The 20,345-nt window shown below is 38.8% G+C and overlaps 6 protein-coding genes across 8 annotated transcripts; 3 read left to right on the forward strand and 3 right to left on the reverse strand.

The window, feature by feature from the left end:
* Window positions 1–45: 45 nt before the first annotated feature.
* On the forward strand, window positions 46–1,277 carry LOC107226743 (rhomboid-related protein 4). Its single transcript, XM_015667650.2, has 2 exons — window positions 46–181; window positions 267–1,277. Exons 1-2 carry the CDS (start codon window positions 59–61, stop codon window positions 879–881), a joined length of 738 nt encoding a protein of 245 aa, XP_015523136.1. The 5' UTR covers window positions 46–58; the 3' UTR covers window positions 882–1,277.
* On the reverse strand, window positions 905–10,050 carry LOC107226731 (anaphase-promoting complex subunit 1). The gene is made up of 22 exons (XM_015667638.2): window positions 10,027–10,050; window positions 9,568–9,711; window positions 9,165–9,476; window positions 9,013–9,083; window positions 8,837–8,949; window positions 8,264–8,533; window positions 7,758–8,172; window positions 7,298–7,487; window positions 6,782–7,193; window positions 5,703–6,698; window positions 5,374–5,624; window positions 5,026–5,284; window positions 4,413–4,916; window positions 4,126–4,330; window positions 3,749–4,069; window positions 3,422–3,650; window positions 3,131–3,336; window positions 2,671–3,010; window positions 1,968–2,589; window positions 1,754–1,882; window positions 1,572–1,669; window positions 905–1,378 (listed from the first exon to the last, which is right to left on the reverse strand). The coding sequence occupies exons 1-21, from the start codon at window positions 10,048–10,050 to the stop codon at window positions 1,572–1,574; spliced, it is 6,111 nt and encodes a 2,036-aa protein (XP_015523124.1). The 3' UTR covers window positions 905–1,378.
* A 35-nt stretch (window positions 10,051–10,085) lies between these two features.
* On the forward strand, window positions 10,086–12,340 carry LOC107226754 (protein PBDC1). 2 transcript variants are annotated; one of them, XM_015667663.2, is made up of 4 exons: window positions 10,086–10,486; window positions 10,722–10,787; window positions 10,897–10,956; window positions 11,033–12,340. In XM_015667663.2, the coding sequence occupies exons 1-4, from the start codon at window positions 10,466–10,468 to the stop codon at window positions 11,384–11,386; spliced, it is 501 nt and encodes a 166-aa protein (XP_015523149.1). In that variant the 5' UTR covers window positions 10,086–10,465; the 3' UTR covers window positions 11,387–12,340. The 2 variants fall into 2 exon arrangements, with proteins under 2 accessions (XP_015523149.1, XP_015523150.1); XM_015667664.2 differs by having other exon boundaries at window positions 10,475–10,486; window positions 10,897–10,960.
* Window positions 11,668–14,121, reverse strand: LOC107226752 (probable ATP-dependent RNA helicase DDX56). Its single transcript, XM_015667660.2, has 6 exons — window positions 13,871–14,121; window positions 13,177–13,620; window positions 12,816–13,075; window positions 12,532–12,724; window positions 12,150–12,454; window positions 11,668–12,038 (listed from the first exon to the last, which is right to left on the reverse strand). The coding sequence occupies exons 1-6, from the start codon at window positions 13,970–13,972 to the stop codon at window positions 11,675–11,677; spliced, it is 1,668 nt and encodes a 555-aa protein (XP_015523146.1). The 5' UTR covers window positions 13,973–14,121; the 3' UTR covers window positions 11,668–11,674.
* On the forward strand, window positions 14,077–16,005 carry LOC107226753 (phospholipid phosphatase 5). 2 transcript variants are annotated; one of them, XM_015667661.2, is made up of 6 exons: window positions 14,138–14,275; window positions 14,697–14,802; window positions 14,893–15,040; window positions 15,113–15,241; window positions 15,363–15,533; window positions 15,617–16,005. In XM_015667661.2, the coding sequence occupies exons 1-6, from the start codon at window positions 14,193–14,195 to the stop codon at window positions 15,784–15,786; spliced, it is 807 nt and encodes a 268-aa protein (XP_015523147.1). In that variant the 5' UTR covers window positions 14,138–14,192; the 3' UTR covers window positions 15,787–16,005. The 2 variants fall into 2 exon arrangements, with proteins under 2 accessions (XP_046599276.1, XP_015523147.1); XM_046743320.1 differs by lacking the exon at window positions 14,697–14,802 and having other exon boundaries at window positions 14,077–14,275; window positions 14,893–15,036.
* Window positions 16,006–16,147: 142 nt separating this feature from the next.
* LOC107226732 (acylpyruvase FAHD1, mitochondrial) lies at window positions 16,148–20,267 on the reverse strand. The gene is made up of 4 exons (XM_015667639.1): window positions 20,239–20,267; window positions 19,894–19,969; window positions 16,577–16,723; window positions 16,148–16,489 (listed from the first exon to the last, which is right to left on the reverse strand). Exons 1-4 carry the CDS (start codon window positions 20,265–20,267, stop codon window positions 16,148–16,150), a joined length of 594 nt encoding a protein of 197 aa, XP_015523125.1.
* Between the last annotated feature and the right edge of the window lie 78 nt (window positions 20,268–20,345).

A 20,345-nucleotide genomic window follows, 5' to 3' on the forward strand; every position in this document is an offset into this window, starting at 1 on the left:
GGAAGTAAACAAACAAAGAAAGTTTCAAGGAAACCACGTACGGATAATTAAATATATAATGCGTCCAGTCCAGAGGCAACGACAAGGCCTACAGTACGGCATAGTTTTACTTTGCATGCAGGCCATAAATTTTGGTATCGACAAGATACCACCAGCCACTTTAGCCGGCGTAATAGGACAGGTAAAACTTTGTACAATGACTTTAACCACTTCGTATAATTTTTTATGATTTACCTGACTGAACCTCGTCACTCTGTTTCTTTCAGACACTTTTGTACATGGGAGTGATAAAAGTACCATGGAACGCCGACCAAGTGTGTATATCATGTGTGAAGATACTAAAGTATCGTAATTGGCGTGCGTTTATACTCTCAAACTTCGAGCATGGATCGGACATGCATTTGTACTACAACATGGTGTCGTTTATCCTGAAAGGATCGACTCTGGAGAACAAGTATGGAACAGGGAACTTCGTTATGCTGTTATCGTTCTTGTCAGTTGCCTGCAGCTCCATGTACGTTGCTTTGGGTTACTGCCTGACTCAGGTGACCGGAGACTACGGCTATTACACGTCTTGTGCCATCGGATTCTCTGCTGTTTTGTTCGCGCTTAAGGTAATCTGCATATGCGAGGAACAGGACAGACTGCGCGACGTTGGAGGCTTCAGAGTCCCGAGCAAATTTGCTGTCTGGGCTGAACTGATTTTGATACACCTGTTGGTGCCAAACGCTTCGTTTGTCGGTCACCTTGGAGGAATACTGGCTGGTTGTTTCTACTGTTACACAAGTGTTGGCGCACTCGTTGATAGAATGATATGCGGAATTACTGGTCATCCTATTGTACATGAGGAAGAGTTTTACAGAAGGCGAAGTTATTTTTAAACACACCTTTTTTTCTCTCCCAATAACTAAGTTATTGTTTGGAAATTCACACTCATGGACTTGATCTTCGACATTCTTTTACCCATGCTTATCATCTCCATTCTTTAACAAAAGTATCTAAAGGCTGAATGTAATTTTAGTTTTAAAAAAGAAAACAGAACAGGAGAACTCCCCTAGTTTGATCGGTTGTGAAAGAGAATACTTTTTTATATTACTATACATTTCAATGTGCATTGTATTATAAGTAGTCAACGACGAAACTTGTATAGTAATGTAAGATCCTTGTGCAAAGTTAAATTATATTTATATTTATATTTATATTTCGTACTTTACCTACTTCCATGTAGATTGCTGTATTTTACTACTTAATTAATAAACAGAGAACTCTGACAATAATTCATCCTCCGCTGATACTGATTTAAAACGCATTTTGTCGAGAGAAGATATGTGTACCAGAAATTATTCAAAAAATACTCAAAGATACAGAGACAGACATCCTGCAAGATAAAAAATCATCATTCGTTCAAGTTAAAAATTATTTCGAATGTATGTACAATAAAATCAATGATTTTCACGTTATTTTCTTTTATTTATGTAAAAAAAATAAATAGAGTACATAGTCCGGGAGCTATGTATCGCCTAATAGTATAGAACGACTGAGGATGTGTTTACGAAATTATAATCAAATACCTATGCTATCCTTAGCAGATTGTGTAACTTGTGCAATGTACTAGCTGGTAATTGGGTATTCGATGGATCTAGAAGTAAATCGAACATTGAAACATCACCTAGAATCAAACCAATATTGTCAACAAAAATACCCAGCAGAACATACGTACGCAGAATTCAAATAGCAGAATGCCAATAATTACCGGCAGATCGATTATTTATTCGATAAGGCAGGTCGTAAAATGTTAAATACGCGGTAAGCCTCGCTAGCATTTCGGAGTTTGCTTCGACAATTCCGTTAGTTAAATATTCCTTCAACAGCGGCTTTAAATCTGTAGGAAGGAGAAGGATATTTTGATCAAAACTGAGATTCAACACTAACATAAATGGAATTGTGATACATGTATAAATATTTACCAGGTTCCCAACTATCCATAATTAGGGCCGTCTTCTGTTTAATTGCCAAAGCACTTTCAGAGCTTAGCAACAAGTTTCTTCCTTCATTTTTTGATCTCTCTAATACTTGAATGGCAATCAGTTTTATTTGCCAAACCAAATAGCTATTGGGTTGTCTCCCAATGACGTCTAAACTTTTAAGCAAATTTACCCAAAGCGGCAGCAGACTTATTTTATCTTTGACCACGCATTCATACGCAACTATTGCAAAAGTTTGGAGTAAATGCCGCTCGGAGATGTTAAATTCAGAATTTTTATGGTCATTTGGTAACCTTTCCGAAAGATTTTTTGAAGTGTGAGACGATTCTGTGACTTCCATTTTTTCGTCCAAATCCTCCGAATAACCGGACAGTCTTCCCGAGGTCTGCGCTAAAGAACTGGAATTTGTTTTGCTAGAGTTTCTACCAGTTTCAGAATGTCTCGAAATTCTTTTTGTCTTATGCTTAGTCAGTCCTTGCAAAAAATTTTTCACTATATTCAGTACAGTCTTATCGTTTGTAAATGACGTTATGTTCTCCGGTTTTGCAGCCCAAGCGATAACATTTTCAGTCGTCAATGTTTTTGCTACTAGGCTTCTAAATCCCTGGAAAATATTAATTTTTTTTTAACCATACCACTCAACGCTTGAATTTAAAATCAGATTAGTAATACAGATTTTGCGTACATGTGGATCTTCCTGGTAAGACAGACATCCGGCTCTCTGCTTAACGTCAACGAAGTCACACCTCTCCAACATATTCATTAAACGCTCCCAATTCTGTCCTTTTTCAAACACCACATTCCAATATCTATCATCCCTCAGCTCTACTCTTTTCAGACTATTCAATTCTGGTAACAAACACGGAGCCCTTAGCATAACCTCTTGACCACTGGCCAGATTGTCCGATTGAAAAGTTAAATGTACAGTCGCATAACATAAACGACCCGTGTCTATGTCTCTCGGTAGAAGCAGACGTGGTTCAGCGGCCAATACATACAAATGGCGCAATGCTTGCAAATGATACCTATTAGTTTAAGGAAGATACATTTTCACCATTATTGAAATTTTCTTCAAATGTTTTTTACTTGTGAAATTAAATATCTGCAAATATTAATGCCAACATGACAAATCGTAGACGTTTTACCTGTTGTCATTGCTGTGCGTCGGAAACTTTGGAAAAAGAGCGATGAGAAGCGCAGCAATGGCACTTGGGCTGTTAGAGAGAGTGTATCTGCCACCACCTAAGAACAACAGTCCAAGAGCCATGTGGGTTGCTAAATGCGAGCCGTACGTGACGACACTGCTTGCAGGACCAACCCGAGTTCTTATATATCGACATATCCTGAGAATCTTGGGAAATCAATGACAGATATAAATTTATTTACTACAATGCTACCCCGAGTTTCTATGCCGCAGATAAGACGTTGAGAATTACCTGGAGGTCTCCTGTACCAGCCATCACAGTCGCAGCAGCTAACAATATGACATTTAAACAAGTTTCAATTGTTGATTTCCCAGCTAGTTCGGCAATTGATTTATGCGAAAGCGCTGTAAATATTTGTGCGTAATTATACAGCGTCTTGAAAGCATTCCTGTTCGCCGATCCTGCATATTTCAAACCTAATGCCAAACAGGCGCCTGCGATAATGTTGCAATACGCTTGGCTAAATTTAAAACACAAATATGTAAACTGTAAGTTGAATTTCCCATTGTCAGAATTTCATTTCATCACATGATGATAATTCGGAATTTGTTAGCTTACTTCATGGTCTCCAAATCCACGGTTTGCATGATTTCTGGTGTTGGTTTCTGCAGCCTGTACTGATAAACGATCTCTGGTACATGACTAGATACCCAAGAGGTGGTTGGCTGAATTTCATCCCATAGAATAAGCGACTTGGCGAGTATTCTCAGCAGAAGTAGATCCGGTCTAACAAAATCCAAGAGAAACTGCGTCTCTGGAGCTTGCATCCATCGTGCAACAGCCCGATTTCCCGTGTTAAAATACATCAAGCCCAGCGCCACCGTTGCACCCTGACTAGTAACATCTATGTTGATAGAATCCCCCTCCCGGATCTGATAACTGAATAAATATTCATTATCAAATAGGTTTTTCATCCACATTCGATGCAAAATTACCTGGGCGATTTGTATTTGTCCTTCTGCGCACCAGTCAGAGGCCTCACATTTCCTCCGAGCATGTAGTAGTGTAGAGTGTCAGGAATACTGGACAAATCCGACCCCCCTCCGCATCCTAAGACAACTAAACCCAAGGCCAAGCCTGCAGCTAATGAATAAGACTCGCGATCAACGCAATTTTTCATCTCTGGACCGGGAGGTCTTCCTGAAATCAAAATCGAGTTTCCAACTCAAGTAACTGAACACAGATACGAAGCTAGATAAAGAAACAAAAATGTGATAATCACCAATCTCTGATAACAGTGCATGAGAAATATGTTTGTGAGCTGTTCCCTGATACACAAGACCAACGCCCATTAGTGCGGCGACTTGAATATTCTGTTGCACGTTAAGTTCGATGCTAGTAGGTGGTAGCAAAGTTTCAACGTGTAAAGATAGAAGCTTTGTCATGGAAACGTCCATGGTGGCTCTGTGGGATGCAGATAAGCCAAGTAAAAGGCCTACGCTGGTTGTTTCGTGGCACTCGACTAAATATTCGTACATATTGAAGGGAGCCAGATTTTTAAGATGACCGTTCAGCCCCAGTGCCATAAGGAAACCAGCATGCTCAATACCAAATTCACTTTGCTGTGGTTTATTGTAAACTATCCAAGTGGAGTCAATGTTTGACGCATTGGGGTGAATCCGGAGTCCCGCTGCAACTCCGTTGTGGAAAAGTGGCCACAAATTCATATTTGGCGGTACGTCTATATGTGCTAGCTCAATTGATGTACCACGTGGAGGAGCCTTACCTAATCAGTATGTAGTTTAACGTATAGTTAGTTAAACAGATGTCATACATAAGTATTTTCTGGTACCTTATATTAAGATCAGTATTACATCACAAAAACTAATATTCACCTGTAAGACAGAGACGAGGCACCGGAAGCTGTTCGGTAATGATCGGTGTTGAGGTTCTCAGCGTAAACATGCCTCTGGCAACAGGAAGCGCCATAGTTCTGGTACACAAAGCATGTAAATGCCTTTCCTGTTCTTCGATAAAATCATGATCACTTACATCTGGGCGCTGAGCAATTGCGATTCTTACTGGCTTTGAAGAATTCAACAGCCTTCTCACCTCAGCAACCCTGTGATCTTTGCTGAACCTCAGTTTAAGAACCTGCAATCATTTAGAAACACGTTCGAGTCAACTCTAAATAAAGTAAACCGGTGTGATCTTCAGGCTGCCAATTCTATGAATTAGCTTACAGTGTCGTCAAACTCCATCCCGTCATCCTGCTCCGGATCTTTAACTATACAACTTTTACCCGTATTCATGTGACAGTCAACATTCAAAGGCAACGAATGTCGTTCCAATGCCGCCAAATCTTGACGATCAATCAATGCGTACACGGACGTTGGCCAGTCAGACGGTGGTCTTGCCCTACATTGGTGCATAGCTTCATTCAAAAATAACGAAACTCCGGGTGGAAGGATTTCAAGATCTTTACAGCTCATGCCTACAATGTAAAAATGCAAATATTTCACAAGCTGAAATGACTAATAAAATGTAAAAAGTCACTGCATATTCTACTAACCCATTTCATGATACAGCAGAACCGCCTTCTCTGGCCCAAGATAATTGGAGCTTCGTGGTGTTTCTTTCTCTTGCCTACTAGCAAGATCTTGAGGGTCAATACGACTTCCAGCTGGTACAACTAGTTTGGTAAACTGTTCAAGTTGTAAACCAGAATTTTCTTTCCCGTATGTTATTAACGCTGTCAATTGAATTATGTTCTTCGTGCGTACATTAACTTGACTCAAGTAAGGAAAAGGATCTATATCTCTTCTGATTAATAACTGACTCAAGGTTTTGAATATATTTGGTGGATTCATCGGCATGTAGATAGGAGGAGTGATCTTCTGAAGATCTGACATACCGATTTGAGATTTACTATTATTCAGCAGACAAATGTTCGGAAAATCAATGAAATAATGATGTGAGAACGCGCTGAAATTGAGGTCAGTACTCAACTGGTGTAAAAAACGAACCAGCAGAGGCAGACTATCTGACATAGTCAAATTTAATTTGAGATCTTCATAGACTAAGTGAAGAGAAAATAGGACCAATGGGAGGTAAGGAAAAAGAATAGCTTGCGAATTGATTTTTGCTGGGGTGTTTGAAGCAGTATTTCTACACCTTTGGTCATCCATCGATTTTGAGATAACTCTCATTTTGGCAAGACCAAGGGTATCAAAGACGAATTCTTGAGAGTTTTTCTGCTCCGTAGACTTCATAAGGTAAAGCCAGTCGTCATTTGATCCAGAATCATTAGTTTTCTGTTTCTTTGGAAGAACGCTAGGGCTATTGTGACCCGTTGGCTGATCATTGTCGCAATCGCTTTGAACAAGCGGAACTTTGTCCACGTCGTACCCTAAAAGCGTGAGTAGGACTACCACAAACAGATTCCATTCTTGCGTCGGTCCGAAGTCTTGAGGCCCAGGCGCGTTTCGAGCGCCGTACCACTTTACCAATAATTGCATTGCCAGATCTCGCTGCAGTACGCTGCGAAGAGTTGATAAGCATGTTGTAACTGTAAAAAAATTCCGAAAGCTACGTCTACAAATCCATTCGTCTCTTCCTTCAAGAATATAGGAAAGGCAATATATTCTATACCTAGAGAAGATGTGCTGGCCTCCGGCAAAGAAATTCTGAAGAATTTTCCACTTTCGTATTCCAGAGTAACTGTGTTGCATACCGCCTCTTTGAGAGCAAGTAAACTCGCGTCTAGCATTGAGTTTTCTAGCATAACAGGCAATCTTGAGGTCGTGCTGGTAACTGGACTGAGCAAATGTAAGCCTTCGTCGAATTTAGCTAATTCATGTGACATTGGGCAATTTGGCTTGATCAATGAACTTCTGCGTGGAAATGGAGAGCTACCAAGTTTTTGGGCAAAATTTGGAAGATAGTAGTTCGAACTTGACAGAGGAGACAAAACTCCAGCAATATGAACCTTGCCTACGCAGGTCACTCCGGAATAAAGTGCGACTCCGTTGGACAAATCTACCGTCACAATCATGTGAAGTTTCTGAAAAATCATAGGTACAAAACAAATTATACCAAATATAAATTTGTGCTGACATGGAGAAAAATATGGAATTGTTTTGAATTAATCATATTCATTAATCTCACCGGCAAACTGACAGCATCTTTTGCAACTATACTGGTAACCATTCCGAAAATAATTTGTTGCTGTTTGTTTGACTTCTCAAGTCGTACCAAAAACAGTTGAGATCTATTCGGTACTAAATATCCCAAATAACTTTGACCGACAAGATCCGATGTCAATAAAACCTTCGATGCAGGTCCAGATATGACATCCCTTAAATTAAAGCGGAGTAAGATATGCTTGTTACTTCTCTTAACATCATAATCACTGAGATCATTATTTTTTTTCAGGGTGGATACATTTGCTTCTAAATTCCAAACTATGGCCAAAACAAAGTTAATACAGAAACTCACTTCTGATTGAAGGTCCAAAGGAACTGCAAGCACAGGTAAGACCTAGATGGGATATCGGGAAAAATAGGAGGATTGGTAGGAGAGCAGGGGGTTCGACACTTGATACAAGATCTTGAACACTAATACTCACTTTGAAACTCCAACATTTTCTGTCCATACGTGATCCAGGCAAAGTTCAGGATACAGAGGCCTACTAGGACTGGCCATGGGATCTTGAAGATGCAAGCTACTGCAAGGACTACTCGGACTATTCGGCGACTGCCCCAAAATCGTTGCCATCACTGTGTGATGTAATCTAGTTTGATGAGCTATAGAGCTGCTAGGGCCTCCCAATAACGGAGAGAAAGTCGTGGGAGATTCAGATCTTGAAATAGCAGCCATCGGACTCTGAGATCTTGAATGTTGCTGCTGCGAAGGCGATGCCCCGCTGACAGAGCCTGTCGTATATGACGCCGCACGAGATGCAAAAGGGCTTGTGGCTGCTACTCCGCCACCCGCCAAACTAATACCCATACCAATACCACTTGATTGCAAGTTAGGAATACCTGTTTGGGAGTGGTAGAAAAGGCACAAAACAAGACATTTTTAAGGATGATATTGACATTTTCAATATTTCATATAAACCAATGAACTCACCAAAAATACTGACGTGAGCTTTGCTAGTAGAGCTTCTGTTGGTAGAAAGATTGCTACCGATATTAAGAGGTGAGCCAGTTGCAGAGTGATTTAAAATAATACTAGGTGTAGTGTCATTGCCACAAACGACATGACACTCGTCAGACGAAGCCTTACGGATTTTATAAACTGAATGTAGGCCAGTACGGGTATCATAGACAACAGCTAGCGATGGTTCAGAACTTGTAAACACTATTTTCTGATGCGAATCGCACATATACGAGAGACTACCTGCAAAAATTAAAATTTAATTTATAATATTAACAGTAAGTGTATACTGAAACTAGTTACGAAGTTGAAATTAGTAACGTTGACGTAACGAAACATTGGGAAAAATTACTACGCTGCAATTTCAAAATGACTCTAAAGTAATTGTATTTTCGAAAAATAAGAATGGTTTGCTTTATTACGGTTTATTGTATTTGGAGACAATTCTAAAATTGAGGAATATTACGATATTTCCCAGACTGCGTAGTTCGAATAACATTACTAACTTCGGATTAACTATCAGTTCCATATTTATTTAATATTCACCGTGCTTCAGCAGCAGAGGACAAATTTCGTCCAACGGATGCTTGAGAGAAAATGCTGTGGGTAATTGGTTTTCATTTTGCGCCGCCAGTTTGCTCGCTTCCAAAGAGGCATACCTAAGTAAATGTAACAGCATGTACTGTTGTTGACTTAATTTGCATAGCTACGAGTATAATTACCTCGACACTGTGGTAGGAGCTGGGAACTTTTCCAACAAAATTCCAAACTTCGTAGCCCAAACTGATGATACCTAAATCAATTGATGAAATCGAAATATTTTACATTTTCACATGATAAATTTTTCCAAACAGATCGAAGATTGTCTACCCACTTGAAATTGTAAGCTTGATACATAGTCTTCTCCAGTTTCAGTGAAAACCTTCAGGTTATATGAATCCAGGAGACAAATACACTCAATGGGGCTCCCGCTAGGCTCATTAAAGTCAGGTTGATTAGGAACATTTTCTGGTGTAGTCGAGTGAAACACACACCAAAGAGCATGCTTTATGTCACTGTCACACGAGTATGAAGTTTGAAGCGACCTCGTAGACCCGCTGCCTTTAGAGTGAACGGCAATTTTTCCTGAGCAGTACAATTCCTCTTCGCCGTAAGTTTTGTTTTGTCTAACAGACCAGAATTCTTGCTGTAATTGAATGTTTCGTTAATTGTTTCAAATAAGAGAGTATAATTTTAACTTTATTTCCCAATTCCTTCAAAAATACTCAACGGCTTACAGGCGTTTTTTCTGATATATTCACTTGACTGAGCCTCTGTAAAATGAAACTCTCTCCTGGCGCAGTTTGATTGCTGGCCAATTGCTGGGCAACGACAGAACCTGGATGCCGCAAGATCGTCTGTCGTCCTCCTGGGACATATTCCTTGAAACATGATAAGGAATTTATTTATTTGAAATTAGTTAGCAAGTACAATAAAGTATTCAGTTTAAAACGCCGTGAACGAAATCGTACGATACGGAATTTGCTACGAACATGGCAGAAAACGAAATCGTGAAATATTTGTAAAAACACAAATAATTTTTTGCATAATTTTCAAGTTGGATCGACTAAGATACAGAATGGACCTGAAACGTATTATAGCTCACATCACGTTCAAAGTTTTTGCAATATACGACCGGCAAAGATAACCCAACCTAACATAACATAACCTAAAAGAAACAAACTGAGTAAACTTACCAGCGGATCGGAAGCGGCGATCATTTTCTCCCCGATTTCATCCAGATTTGCTAAGTTTGTTTATTATTTTATCGTAAACACTAGTAGCTGTCACAAAATTTATTTTTAGCACGTTATCAGTGTACGTGTTAGGGGGAAGAATAATAATAATCGGTTTACTCTAACGATGGTTTACTATAAGAAAGGTTTTTGAACTGTCAGTTTATGTAAAGTGTCAGGTCTCGAACTCGTGCATCGCGTGATATTTTCTTTCTTAGAAAATTACAGTCACAAAATTGATGAATAAAACTCAATCAATCTTGTTTGTATGATTGTAGAAAAATTTGGAAAGAGATTTCAGTTGAATTAAACAAATTTTATCCGTTCGAAGCAACGCTCCCAAACTTGACTCTCGACGTATATACGATATAATTATAATAACAATAACATTCGCGCAAACATGGCACATGTGGGTGATGTGGTAAGTAAAATAATGACGCTCAGATACGTTCTATAGAATTTTATCGTCAGATCACAACCAAAATGTAGTCTGATTTTAATTTCCCTGAAAAAAATATCATTCTGCAAGCCTTTGCAACGATTTACAATACCTGAAAACCTATTGTACAAAGCATAACCTATATTTGATATTCTCACTGTTTTACGTACCCATTTCAAAGAAACACTAATCATCAATAATTTACCCTACGATACAGACAGCTGATCAATTGATAGCAGGAAGCAGCGTTCTGTCCAGGCCTGCCGAGGAGTTTGACAATGACGTAAGCCAAAAATAATTCATTCAAACTCAATTACCAGACTCCTAAAGTGTCCTATGTTTCTCAGATTTTCTAAACTGACCAATTTTAATCCGTCCAAAAATTATTCCAGCCATCAGTGGAGGCAATGTGGGCAATCAAGGCGTATGAGCACGCAGAGATATACTTTAACGTTGGTAACAGAATTTTTTCATCCGAAATATCTATGCACATTTTTCTCCAGCTTATAAACACTGTTTCATTTCCAGATATTATGTTCGGTGGATCCTAAGCTCCTAAGACTGACACCGCACGATGATTTGATCTACAAATCATTCAGAGAATCGTTTCCAGACTTTAAAGTAGACAAGATTAACGAGGATGAGCTTAAGTCGCCCGAAGGAAAAGCAAAGTGGAGGCCGTTTTGCGAACAATTCAAGGAGGTTGTAGAAGACTACAGTTTCGGCACCCTGGTAAGGGCGGATTGTGATGGAGAATATTCTGAACAAAACAGCATACTAACATCCAGAATCCAATTCTATGCTATTGAGTTGGCAAGAAACAGGGAAGGTCTGAATGACAATATCAGAGGGAAGTACAAGCCCAGAACGGCCCCTAAGTAGTAATATTCCAATACTTTCACTTCACAAAACCGAGGTCGGCTGATTTATTTTTGCAACTATGCATTTAGCAAATCTCATTATTTACTTAATACTTGCAAAGCTACTAATTTTATGGTCCGCTAATATGTAATAAATCTTAAGAAAATATTTACAGTAAAAAAAAAAGCAGCATCGCCTAATTTTCTCCGATCAATTCCGTTTTTGTATTTCAAAATATAATAACCATATAGTATCGTTATAGTCTTATATTCTTAACAGTTCGTAATTTTTTCACTCAATTCCATTGGTTTACTTTTTTCGCGGTATGCTGAGACTGATTAATGGATTCGAAGCTCTGGCTAAGTGTTTTGATTTGCTAGCACTCGACCCAGTTGCTGCAACTTCCCTGTCAAATTTTCGTTTTCTTTTCCCTATTCCTGCTATCCTCTTCAGCGTCTGGGGCACTATGTACTCTGGAACATCTTTCAAATGGGGCTGCTGCCTCACCGTGTGCAGTGCCTTGTCTTGCCGCAGGGATTTTAGGTCTCTTGGATTTTCTTCAAAATACCCCTTCAACTTTTCACAGTTCAGTACTTCCTGCTTTATTTCTTTTAGACGAGCTTCGCGCACTGCTATTCTGGTCACCGCTTTCCAGGCATCTTTTGCTCGATACCTTGAAATTGGATTGTAACATTTTTTTATTGACGATTTTCTTGTAATCGCACACTCGATTCAATTGGCTGGTTTTTTCGTCAATGGGAAAATTCAACTGCACAATACATACCTGAAACCTTCGACTTCGTCTAATTTGAACTGATAAGTTTTGAATATATTTTCCCTGTTATAACCTTCCTTCAACTGAGTGTCAACTTCATCGAGCAAAGATCTTTCTCGCATAGCTACAAAGCTAAGCGCTGTACCTTGATTTTTACCTCTTGCTGTTCGTCCTGCTCTATGAATATAAGAAGTCACATCCAATGGAAAATCAAAATTTATCACATTAGACACAAACTGAAAATCGATCCCTCGTGCCACACCGGACTCATTGTCTTTTCTGCGTTTAGATTTTTTATCTTTGACCATAAGTGGCTGAAACATTGTAAAAATTGTACAGTAATTAGGAATGCCAAAATCTGTACAGCAGCCAAGATAGAAATTAAATTCACCTCTTCTAAGGCCTTCTCATCCGATGCTATGATAATATCATAAGTCCCACTATTGAAATACGTTACTGCCCTGCATCTTGCACTAGCAGGCAACTCAGAGTTCAGAACGCATGTTGGGATTCCAAATTGCTCCAAAAATAACTTCAACTTGTAACACCGATCCACTGTATTTACAAATATGATTGTTTTTCCCCTGAATAGAAAAGGCATCAAATGTGACTTGGCGATTATCATTGTACTATGTTATAAAAAGTTTTCCAAATGAGTCTCAGATAAAATGTTACCTGACTAAATGCAGTTTAAGCAAAGCATACAATATAGCTGCTTTATCATTCTCTTCAGCAGCCAGAGTATAATGTGCCAATTGTGAGGGTGGTGCTAAGGGTGGCTCCTCTAATTTCAATACTGCTGGATTATGTAGAACTAATGCTTTCAACGACAGTACATCTTCGGAGAGTGTGGCCGAAGCTAGAACAGCTTGGTAGACGGTAGGCAAGTAAGCTAGTACAGATTTAACATCGTCTTCATATCCAAACGAAAATACCTTGCAAAACCAATACATCTCATTATTAATTCTGATCCAAACTAGCCTCGATTAACCTCTAATTATGAAGTGAATATGAAAAAAAGTAGTAATCCAAGTACCAAATCAGCCTCATCAATGACAAGAGTCTCCAAAGTTTTTTTGACACTGACATTATTAGCCTTAAGATGTTGTAGAAGTCTCCCAGGCGTGGCGATGACAATATCTGGTTTTTCTGCGAGTAAGGGTTTCTGTGCATTAAGTTCGAGTGGTGAGCTGATGTCAACAGACTTTACTTCCCTTGAGCACTTGTTCGTCAAATCGGTCACCACTTGATGAATTTGTTTGCAAAGTTCTTTACTAGGCGCTAGTATCAACGCTTTAATTTCCTGCCTCATCTGTGTCTGTTTACCAGACAAGATCTTTTGTATTATTGGTATTGCAAAGGCCGCAGTTTTACCAGAGCCAGTTCTAGCTCGCACCAATACATCCTTTCCGTCCAATAAAAGCGGTATTGTTTTTTCCTGAATCAAAGTTGGTTCCAGCCAGCCAAGTTTTGCCACTGCCTGCAGAAGCAATAATAGCGATACAATAAATTGATCGAAATTCTCTTTATCGCATGGTCAGGCATAACCTCAAAAATTGTCAGACTTATGAGGCAAATAAGCGTAGATTTTCAATTAACAGGATACTTTGATACGAGCTACTTATGGGTCGACAGCATTCAAGAAATTCAAACTAAATGAACCATGCTTTGGTGAGGAGATAGCCTGCATAAAACACGAAGGTTGTTTCGCCTTGAAGGTTGTTTTTTACCTTGAGTATTCGATCGTCCAATTCCATCTCGTGGAAGTTTTTAGGCTTTTCCTCTTCATCCTCCTCCTCCTCGTCTGTTGCAATTCTTTTATCCGCGCTCATTTCAGAAAATTATAAGTCACGTCGTTAAATTTGGGACTTGTACGACAGCACACGTGCACTCGCGATGTTACAGCAAAGATACAATCGGGTATTCGATTTTATTCGATGTTTAGTTTGGAATGTGTTTAGACACTTCGAGATTCGACTTCTGTCTGTTGGCAATATGGCCGCGGAACGTAGACGTTGGACTTGCGAGTAGTGTTGTTTCAAGGAAAAGAAAATGCCTCCGTTTCGCGGCCTCGAGATGTCGAGTGGCTTATTATTCGACATCCTGTTACGCGGATTTCTGGGTCTGCTGTTCATGTAAATAATCGTTTCATTCAGTTCATTCATTCGAATTTAAGTCACCACTGCAGATCGTCTGCTAACATCGATGATCGATGGTCTGCTAATTTTCACAGCTTAACAATAAGTCACATATGGCGCGAGTTTTTGACACTTCATCCAATTCGTAATCCGCATCATAAAGTTTAAAAATCACGTAATTGCACCGCTCTGTTACAATATTTCCAAGCTTTCGATAATGTCCAACATTTTATGCATTTTTAAATTTCACGACGCGTTCTTCAACCAGTATAAATTCCGAGAGTAGAAAAAAAATAGCCAATTACAGGATCACCTTGTGAGTGTTTTAGAGCACGAAAAAAAAATATACAATTTCCGATACGATATTTAATTTTAATACAAGGTAAAAACACTTGAGGAAAGAGAAAAATCCTTGCAGGGAACTAGAAAGGGCTGAACCATTCACAAGGAAAATTCACATTGATGAATTGTGGCTTTATAAAAATCCCAGGACAGATTCATACGTACCAACCACTGTACTATGGGTAGAGTAAAAATTTATTTTTAACCGAAAAAAAGCATTATGTGATTAATCTCTGGTAACAAGTTAATAAATATAAATTTTTACATTTCAGCCGTTGGTATTTGTCTTTCCAATAATTGTGATATGCCTTACATTCCTCGTAACAAGAGACAGAATAGATTTTTATCAAGCTACATTATCAGTGACATTGACTCTGGGCTTGAACGGCGTTATTACCGATGTGATAAAACTAATTGTAGGTGAGTGTACTACTTCAGAACCTAAATATAGAATTTAATAACAAAACTAATTTCACATCTTTTCCTTCGCAGGTCGACCAAGACCCGATTACTACTGGCGATGTTTTCCTGACGGGGCAATGAACACTGAATTCGACTGTAACGGAGATCCGGCTTTGGTCAGAGATGGCAAGAAATCATTTCCCAGTGGACATTCCTCGTGTAAAATTTACGATTTGTTAATTTATAAAACTTATAAAGAGAACTGTGAATAATATTGCTGTATTTTTAAAAATGGAAAAATGTTTTGACCGTATACCGAAATATTCTTTCGATATTTCAGTTGCGTTCGCGAGTCTCGGATTTATATCTCTCTACCTTGCCGGTAAACTCCACACATTCACACTTGCAGGAAAAGGGCAGGCTTGGAAATTATGCATTTTTTTAATACCTTTAGGCATTGCTCTAAGTATAGCGCTCAGTCGGACTTGTGATTACCACCATCATTGGCAGGGTAAGTCTGTGCCATTTCGGTAAAGATTTGACAAATATCACTGATATAACTTGACATAATATTAATTCGTGTCACTGTTTCAGATATAACGGTCGGTTCGACTATAGGCATACTACTGACATACTTGTGCTACAGACATTACTACCCTCCATTGGATTCGCCAGTTTGCCACAAGCCCTATAGTGCGCTAATATCGCAAATTGAGATCGAGAGTATTAAAGGAAGTAAAGGAGAGCAAGTCAAGTGGATTTGAATAATGCTTCTGTCCATTATTTCTGAAGAGTTTGTTACTAATTCGATATGTATTTCTTTCCCAGTGATACTATATTTTCAACTATCGAAGTTTATGCATTACAACAATGCACTTAAAAGTACAACAGAAAAGAATTTTTCGCCATTCCACTGTACATAAAAATGAAGTTAACAATCATTGTTAACTGCCAAGTACTTAATATATGTGTACTAATTTAAACGGTTAATTTTTTAAACACTTTCCACATCCTCTTAATGCCAGTCTTCAAACATTCTGAGATTTACTAGGAAAATATGAAAGAGCATTTATTTCCTAACATCGTGCAATTGAAAACTGAGATGATGGGACTTGTAACATTCGACTATTCGGTGTCCACGGAGAAAACAGCAGACGTAATGTCATCTATGCCAAACTCTATGACGTCCCCAGGGTAAATGAGACCCGAGTAAGGAGGGCTTCCAGTTAAAATTAAATCATATTTTTCCAGAGTCATAAACTTGCTAATAAACGATATCAATTCCGGAATAGTGCGAATCATCTCTTTTGTATTAGCGTGCTGTCTCGGTCCACCGTTAACGATACACCACAGCATAGCATTTTGAGGATCCTTCAACGCGTCGTACGGAATAAACCTTGTCACGGGGCACGAAGTATCAAAGCATTTAGCCAACGTCCAGGGTTGGCATTTTTCTCTAGCTTCTATCTGTAGAAGTTCGAAATTTGTTGACGAAGATTGAATTATTTCACACTGTGACCACACCATTCTTTCTGTCAAACTTGAATCACGAACCAATTGATCGACAGCCGTCAAATCTTGGGCAACGCAATATCCCATCACGTAATTCATGGCTCTCTTGACTTCCACCGATTTGCATTTAGTTCCGATAATCACGCCTAGTGTTGTTTCCTGTTTTATGTCTTTGTACAAGGCTGGAATCTGTTATTGCGATGATTAAAGCAACTGCGAAATGTTAGAAAGTTGCTTCGCGAAAAGCTATAACTGCATTACGTACGCAAATATCTTTATCCTCCTCAACCAACGACGTAGATGGCTTCAAAGAGAAGTACGGTGAAGCTCCTTCATCGTTGGTAGAATTTCGAAGAACAGGACTGCGATGTGAAATTGCAAAACATCGTTAGACTTTCCGAATTTAACGAGTCGTTAGATCTACAGCTTACCGATAATTCACGCCCGTACAAACAACCTTCTTGGTATATCGAACAAAACTATCTGCACATTTGTATATAGTATCTTTTCGACAATTTCGCATAGTTTCGTTATAAACAATTTATCAACAAATTTTCCAACGTGTCAGCTAAAATATCCGGCTTGAAACTTTGGCGTCATTTTCGCACTATAAAAAGCATCCTCCATCTTCACGTAATATTTGTCCTAAATATATTTGGGCAATCATTTTACGTCGAAATTCGTAAATAGACAGCATAAAGTGCATTTCAAAAACTAGTATCGATAGTACATTGGTTGCCGCGAGATCGACTAAATCAATTGACGGCGTCGACTGACGGAGCCGGCTATGTTTAATCGCAAAATTCCACAATACATTTGAATAAGCTTATCAAAAATACAGACTGTCGACGCTAATTCGGTAAAATGAAAATGACACTATGAAAAAAAAACAAGAATATTAAGAGGAAAAAAACCAATTGCTTGTTCTATAACAGAAAGTAATATGATGAACACAACGAATACTTAACACAAGATTTCACTATTCTTCGTGATTTATGTTTCCACGCGTTGAGCATAACTTGCAAATACCGCGCTTATTCTTTAGAATGAATTTTTTGGCTCCTCGCCTATTTGCTTATCGTCAGCTCGTTCTCTTGGGCAACTTCAATAAATTTGTATGGTAACTGAGGAACGTCGAGCGATAAAAAAAATATATTGCATTTGCGTTGATCAGGATCTCTCAAATACTATCGTATTCATAGGGCATCCGCGCATACGCATCAAGTCCACAATTTCTATTGTTGAAAAAAAAATGCGTTTTTTGAAGTAACATTAATTTCATACAAAGAATTATTGAAATAAATATATTGTTCGACGGAACATTCGATATTTCTCTGCGTGACCTTGTAAAACAATTGGTTCGTTGCACTAAAACAGTAATTAATATGAAGAGATCAAAAAAAATATTTCTAAACACCTCAGATATATTTCATAAATACTAACGACAAGATTCTTTACAATCACTATACTGTGTCATTCATATCCCCGCGCTTCGAGGTCCGGCCCGCAAATGTCGCCGTTTCTCTCAGAATCGTAAAGTATCAAGTCAACGCGTAAGGAGCACGGTGAAACTTAACAACATCATTATTTGTCGCAAAGTTTACCGAAGAGTTGAAGGCTCAGCTCATCTACAGTCTTTTACCTTTTCACATACCGTTTGCGAAATCGACACGCAAAAAGCGCGATCGATCGATTTGCCAATTCCCGTAATTGATCTAAGCGCAAAAATGCGCAATCGATTAATCTGTCAAAAAATATCTAGGACTTGTTGCAGAGTTCTGTATAAATCCAATCCGCATCTGCGTCTTTTTAAATTCGACACATAGCGATGCGGATTGTTTTTCTCAGATGCGAATCAAACTTGGGCAGGATTTTGGGGCGAAGGATAGGCATGCATTGTGTGGCGTGACGGTCGGCGGTCCTCTTCAACGCGAAGTCTTCGAGCTCTGCATCTCTCCTCATCTACCGTACCACGGAACGCGAAAGATGATCGAGAGATGCGTATTGCCCATTCAGACGATCACAGAGATTAATTGAATGAAATAATGATTGAATAATTATAGACTGAATCACGGCTGAAGAGTGCCAAGTTTTTTGCAGAGTGACAAGAAATGAAAAATTGAACCTCGTTAATATTTAAAAGCTTACAAATGATCTGAAAGCTCAAGTATTTCGCTTGTTGTAGGCGGAAAAACTCTGATCGTTTGACGCTGTGGATTACAAAAGTCAGTGACATCGCGATACATCGCGTCCTTCCTACCCTCACCTGATTCCCAACGGAACCACCCAACGGGAAATTTTATAAGTCAGACTCGCACATGATTCCCGAAACGATCACCTACCTACCCGGTTACCTATATTCGATCTAAACGATTCTCCATTCTTTCCAACACACATCATTCTTCCTCATTTGCGCCGTGGTCACCGTGATTTACCTTTTCGTTGATTACCTGTAGGTAGCAATATGTTTTTGTACCACATATAGTCAGACAGCTGATTGCATAATAATTTCAAATATACTTCGTTTAGTCATTTTAGTGATGCTGTAGGGCTATTGGTACATCAACATATTGTAAAATCGATTAGAAACATCCTGTATGCTTATCAGCATTCGACTAAACGAGCTAAATCTGCAGTCGATCAATACTTGCTGGCTGATAGAAAATTTAATATTATTCAAGATAGAGCAGGCAATTGGATTACGTTACGTTATGCCAGATTTTGAAATTTCAACGATAAAGCAATTGTGTTTATATAATTGAACCTCAGATAAATCCACCGCTTAAACGACGGCATTTGTAAATTCAAACGTAGATTATTATATCAGTATAGCTAAACAAAATTCGTTCTCGCGAATGCCGAGTAAGTGATGGTTACCTGTCGCGGTGCTCATTCCACTTTCAACAACGTGCAAAATTTCTAACTTCGACTAACCCATGGTAAAATAGATAAATTGCAAAAAAATCATTCGACTGACAATGAAAGTCAAGCACCGTTGCGATCGCGAATGAGCCTATCCATGCAGCTAAGAAATCGAAGATTGTGTAGCAATTTTTACCGCCACGCCACGTAACAGACATAGGAGTTCCAGGGAAATACCCGTAACCTAACACGTGCAAACTCACCAACGTTGCCGAATATTGGAGAAGTTACTCGGATGTCTCTGCCCAGCTCTGGAAAGAAACAAATAAGAAAACTCGAATTAATTCAAGCAGACTGGATTTTCGGTTCTGAAATTATTTATATTTTTGTTGTCTACTTCCATATATATTCACTGCATGTTAAACAGGGACAGAAATTCGGTTCCAAACATACCACATTTAATTATTAAGCAATTATTAAGATAAGTTAATCCTTACCTCCTCTGGGTTGCTCCTCACTTTACTGCATGTAGGAGTTCTCGTAGTTGAATCGTCAAGCGACGCACTTTTGACACTGCAATCAAAATGTAACCGATTATTACTCACACAATAAAGCTAAATCATATTTCGTATCACTAAATACTGTCTGTTAAAACAATTTTGTTTTCCACGATTATATTTCGGTGGTTTGTGATTTGATAATAACTGAACTGCAGAAACGAATGATAATAGAAGGTTAATCAAATTTTTACATGGTAATAAAGGATTACAGTATCGTCGGACTCCAGGAAAACAATCGGATAAAGATGGAATCGGTGACTCGTAATGGGTAAAAATACTCACCGATAAACACGAGCCGCCGCGCTACACATTGTAGCAGTATTTCCATTCGCTAAAGTTCCGAATTTTAGTTTTTTATGCACAAAAAACAACGGCAGTACGACCTACGC

Source organism: Neodiprion lecontei, chromosome 6 (assembly GCF_021901455.1).
Source record: "Neodiprion lecontei isolate iyNeoLeco1 chromosome 6, iyNeoLeco1.1, whole genome shotgun sequence".
Lineage (NCBI taxonomy): Eukaryota > Metazoa > Arthropoda > Insecta > Hymenoptera > Diprionidae > Neodiprion > Neodiprion lecontei.

What these genes read in the sequence shown, in the direction of transcription:
- LOC107226753 (XM_015667661.2), top strand. Translation starts at nt 14,193, where the DNA reads ATGCCTCCGTTTCGCGGCCTCGAGATGTCGAGTGGCTTATTATTCGAC. An exon ending in TTTCTGGGTCTGCTGTTCAT is followed by an intron (nt 14,276 to 14,696) that starts GTAAATAATCGT and finishes AAATCCTTGCAG; the next exon opens with GGAACTAGAAAGGGCTGAAC. An exon ending in TACCAACCACTGTACTATGG is followed by an intron (nt 14,803 to 14,892) that starts GTAGAGTAAAAA and finishes TTTACATTTCAG; the next exon opens with CCGTTGGTATTTGTCTTTCC.
- LOC107226754 (XM_015667663.2), top strand. Translation starts at nt 10,466, where the DNA reads ATGGCACATGTGGGTGATGTG. An exon ending in TGGCACATGTGGGTGATGTG is followed by an intron (nt 10,487 to 10,721) that starts GTAAGTAAAATA and finishes CCTACGATACAG; the next exon opens with ACAGCTGATCAATTGATAGC. An exon ending in CCGAGGAGTTTGACAATGAC is followed by an intron (nt 10,788 to 10,896) that starts GTAAGCCAAAAA and finishes AAATTATTCCAG; the next exon opens with CCATCAGTGGAGGCAATGTG.
- LOC107226752 (XM_015667660.2), bottom strand. Translation starts at nt 13,972, where the DNA reads ATGAGCGCGGATAAAAGAATTGCAACAGACGAGGAGGAGGAGGATGAA. An exon ending in TCATTGATGAGGCTGATTTG is followed by an intron (nt 13,076 to 13,176) that starts GTACTTGGATTA and finishes TGGTTTTGCAAG; the next exon opens with GTATTTTCGTTTGGATATGA. An exon ending in GACGAAGTCGAAGGTTTCAG is followed by an intron (nt 12,039 to 12,149) that starts GTATGTATTGTG and finishes TCCAATTTCAAG; the next exon opens with GTATCGAGCAAAAGATGCCT.
- LOC107226743 (XM_015667650.2), top strand. Translation starts at nt 59, where the DNA reads ATGCGTCCAGTCCAGAGGCAACGACAAGGCCTACAGTACGGCATAGTT. An exon ending in TAGCCGGCGTAATAGGACAG is followed by an intron (nt 182 to 266) that starts GTAAAACTTTGT and finishes TGTTTCTTTCAG; the next exon opens with ACACTTTTGTACATGGGAGT.
- LOC107226732 (XM_015667639.1), bottom strand. Translation starts at nt 20,267, where the DNA reads ATGTGTAGCGCGGCGGCTCGTGTTTATCG. An exon ending in GCGGCGGCTCGTGTTTATCG is followed by an intron (nt 19,970 to 20,238) that starts GTGAGTATTTTT and finishes TTTTGATTGCAG; the next exon opens with TGTCAAAAGTGCGTCGCTTG. An exon ending in TGAGGAGCAACCCAGAGGAG is followed by an intron (nt 16,724 to 19,893) that starts GTAAGGATTAAC and finishes TCGCAATAACAG; the next exon opens with ATTCCAGCCTTGTACAAAGA.
- LOC107226731 (XM_015667638.2), bottom strand. Translation starts at nt 10,050, where the DNA reads ATGATCGCCGCTTCCGATCCGCTG. An exon ending in GTGGATTTGGAGACCATGAA is followed by an intron (nt 3,651 to 3,748) that starts GTAAGCTAACAA and finishes TTTTAAATTTAG; the next exon opens with CCAAGCGTATTGCAACATTA. An exon ending in CTTACCAGGAAGATCCACAT is followed by an intron (nt 2,590 to 2,670) that starts GTACGCAAAATC and finishes AATATTTTCCAG; the next exon opens with GGATTTAGAAGCCTAGTAGC.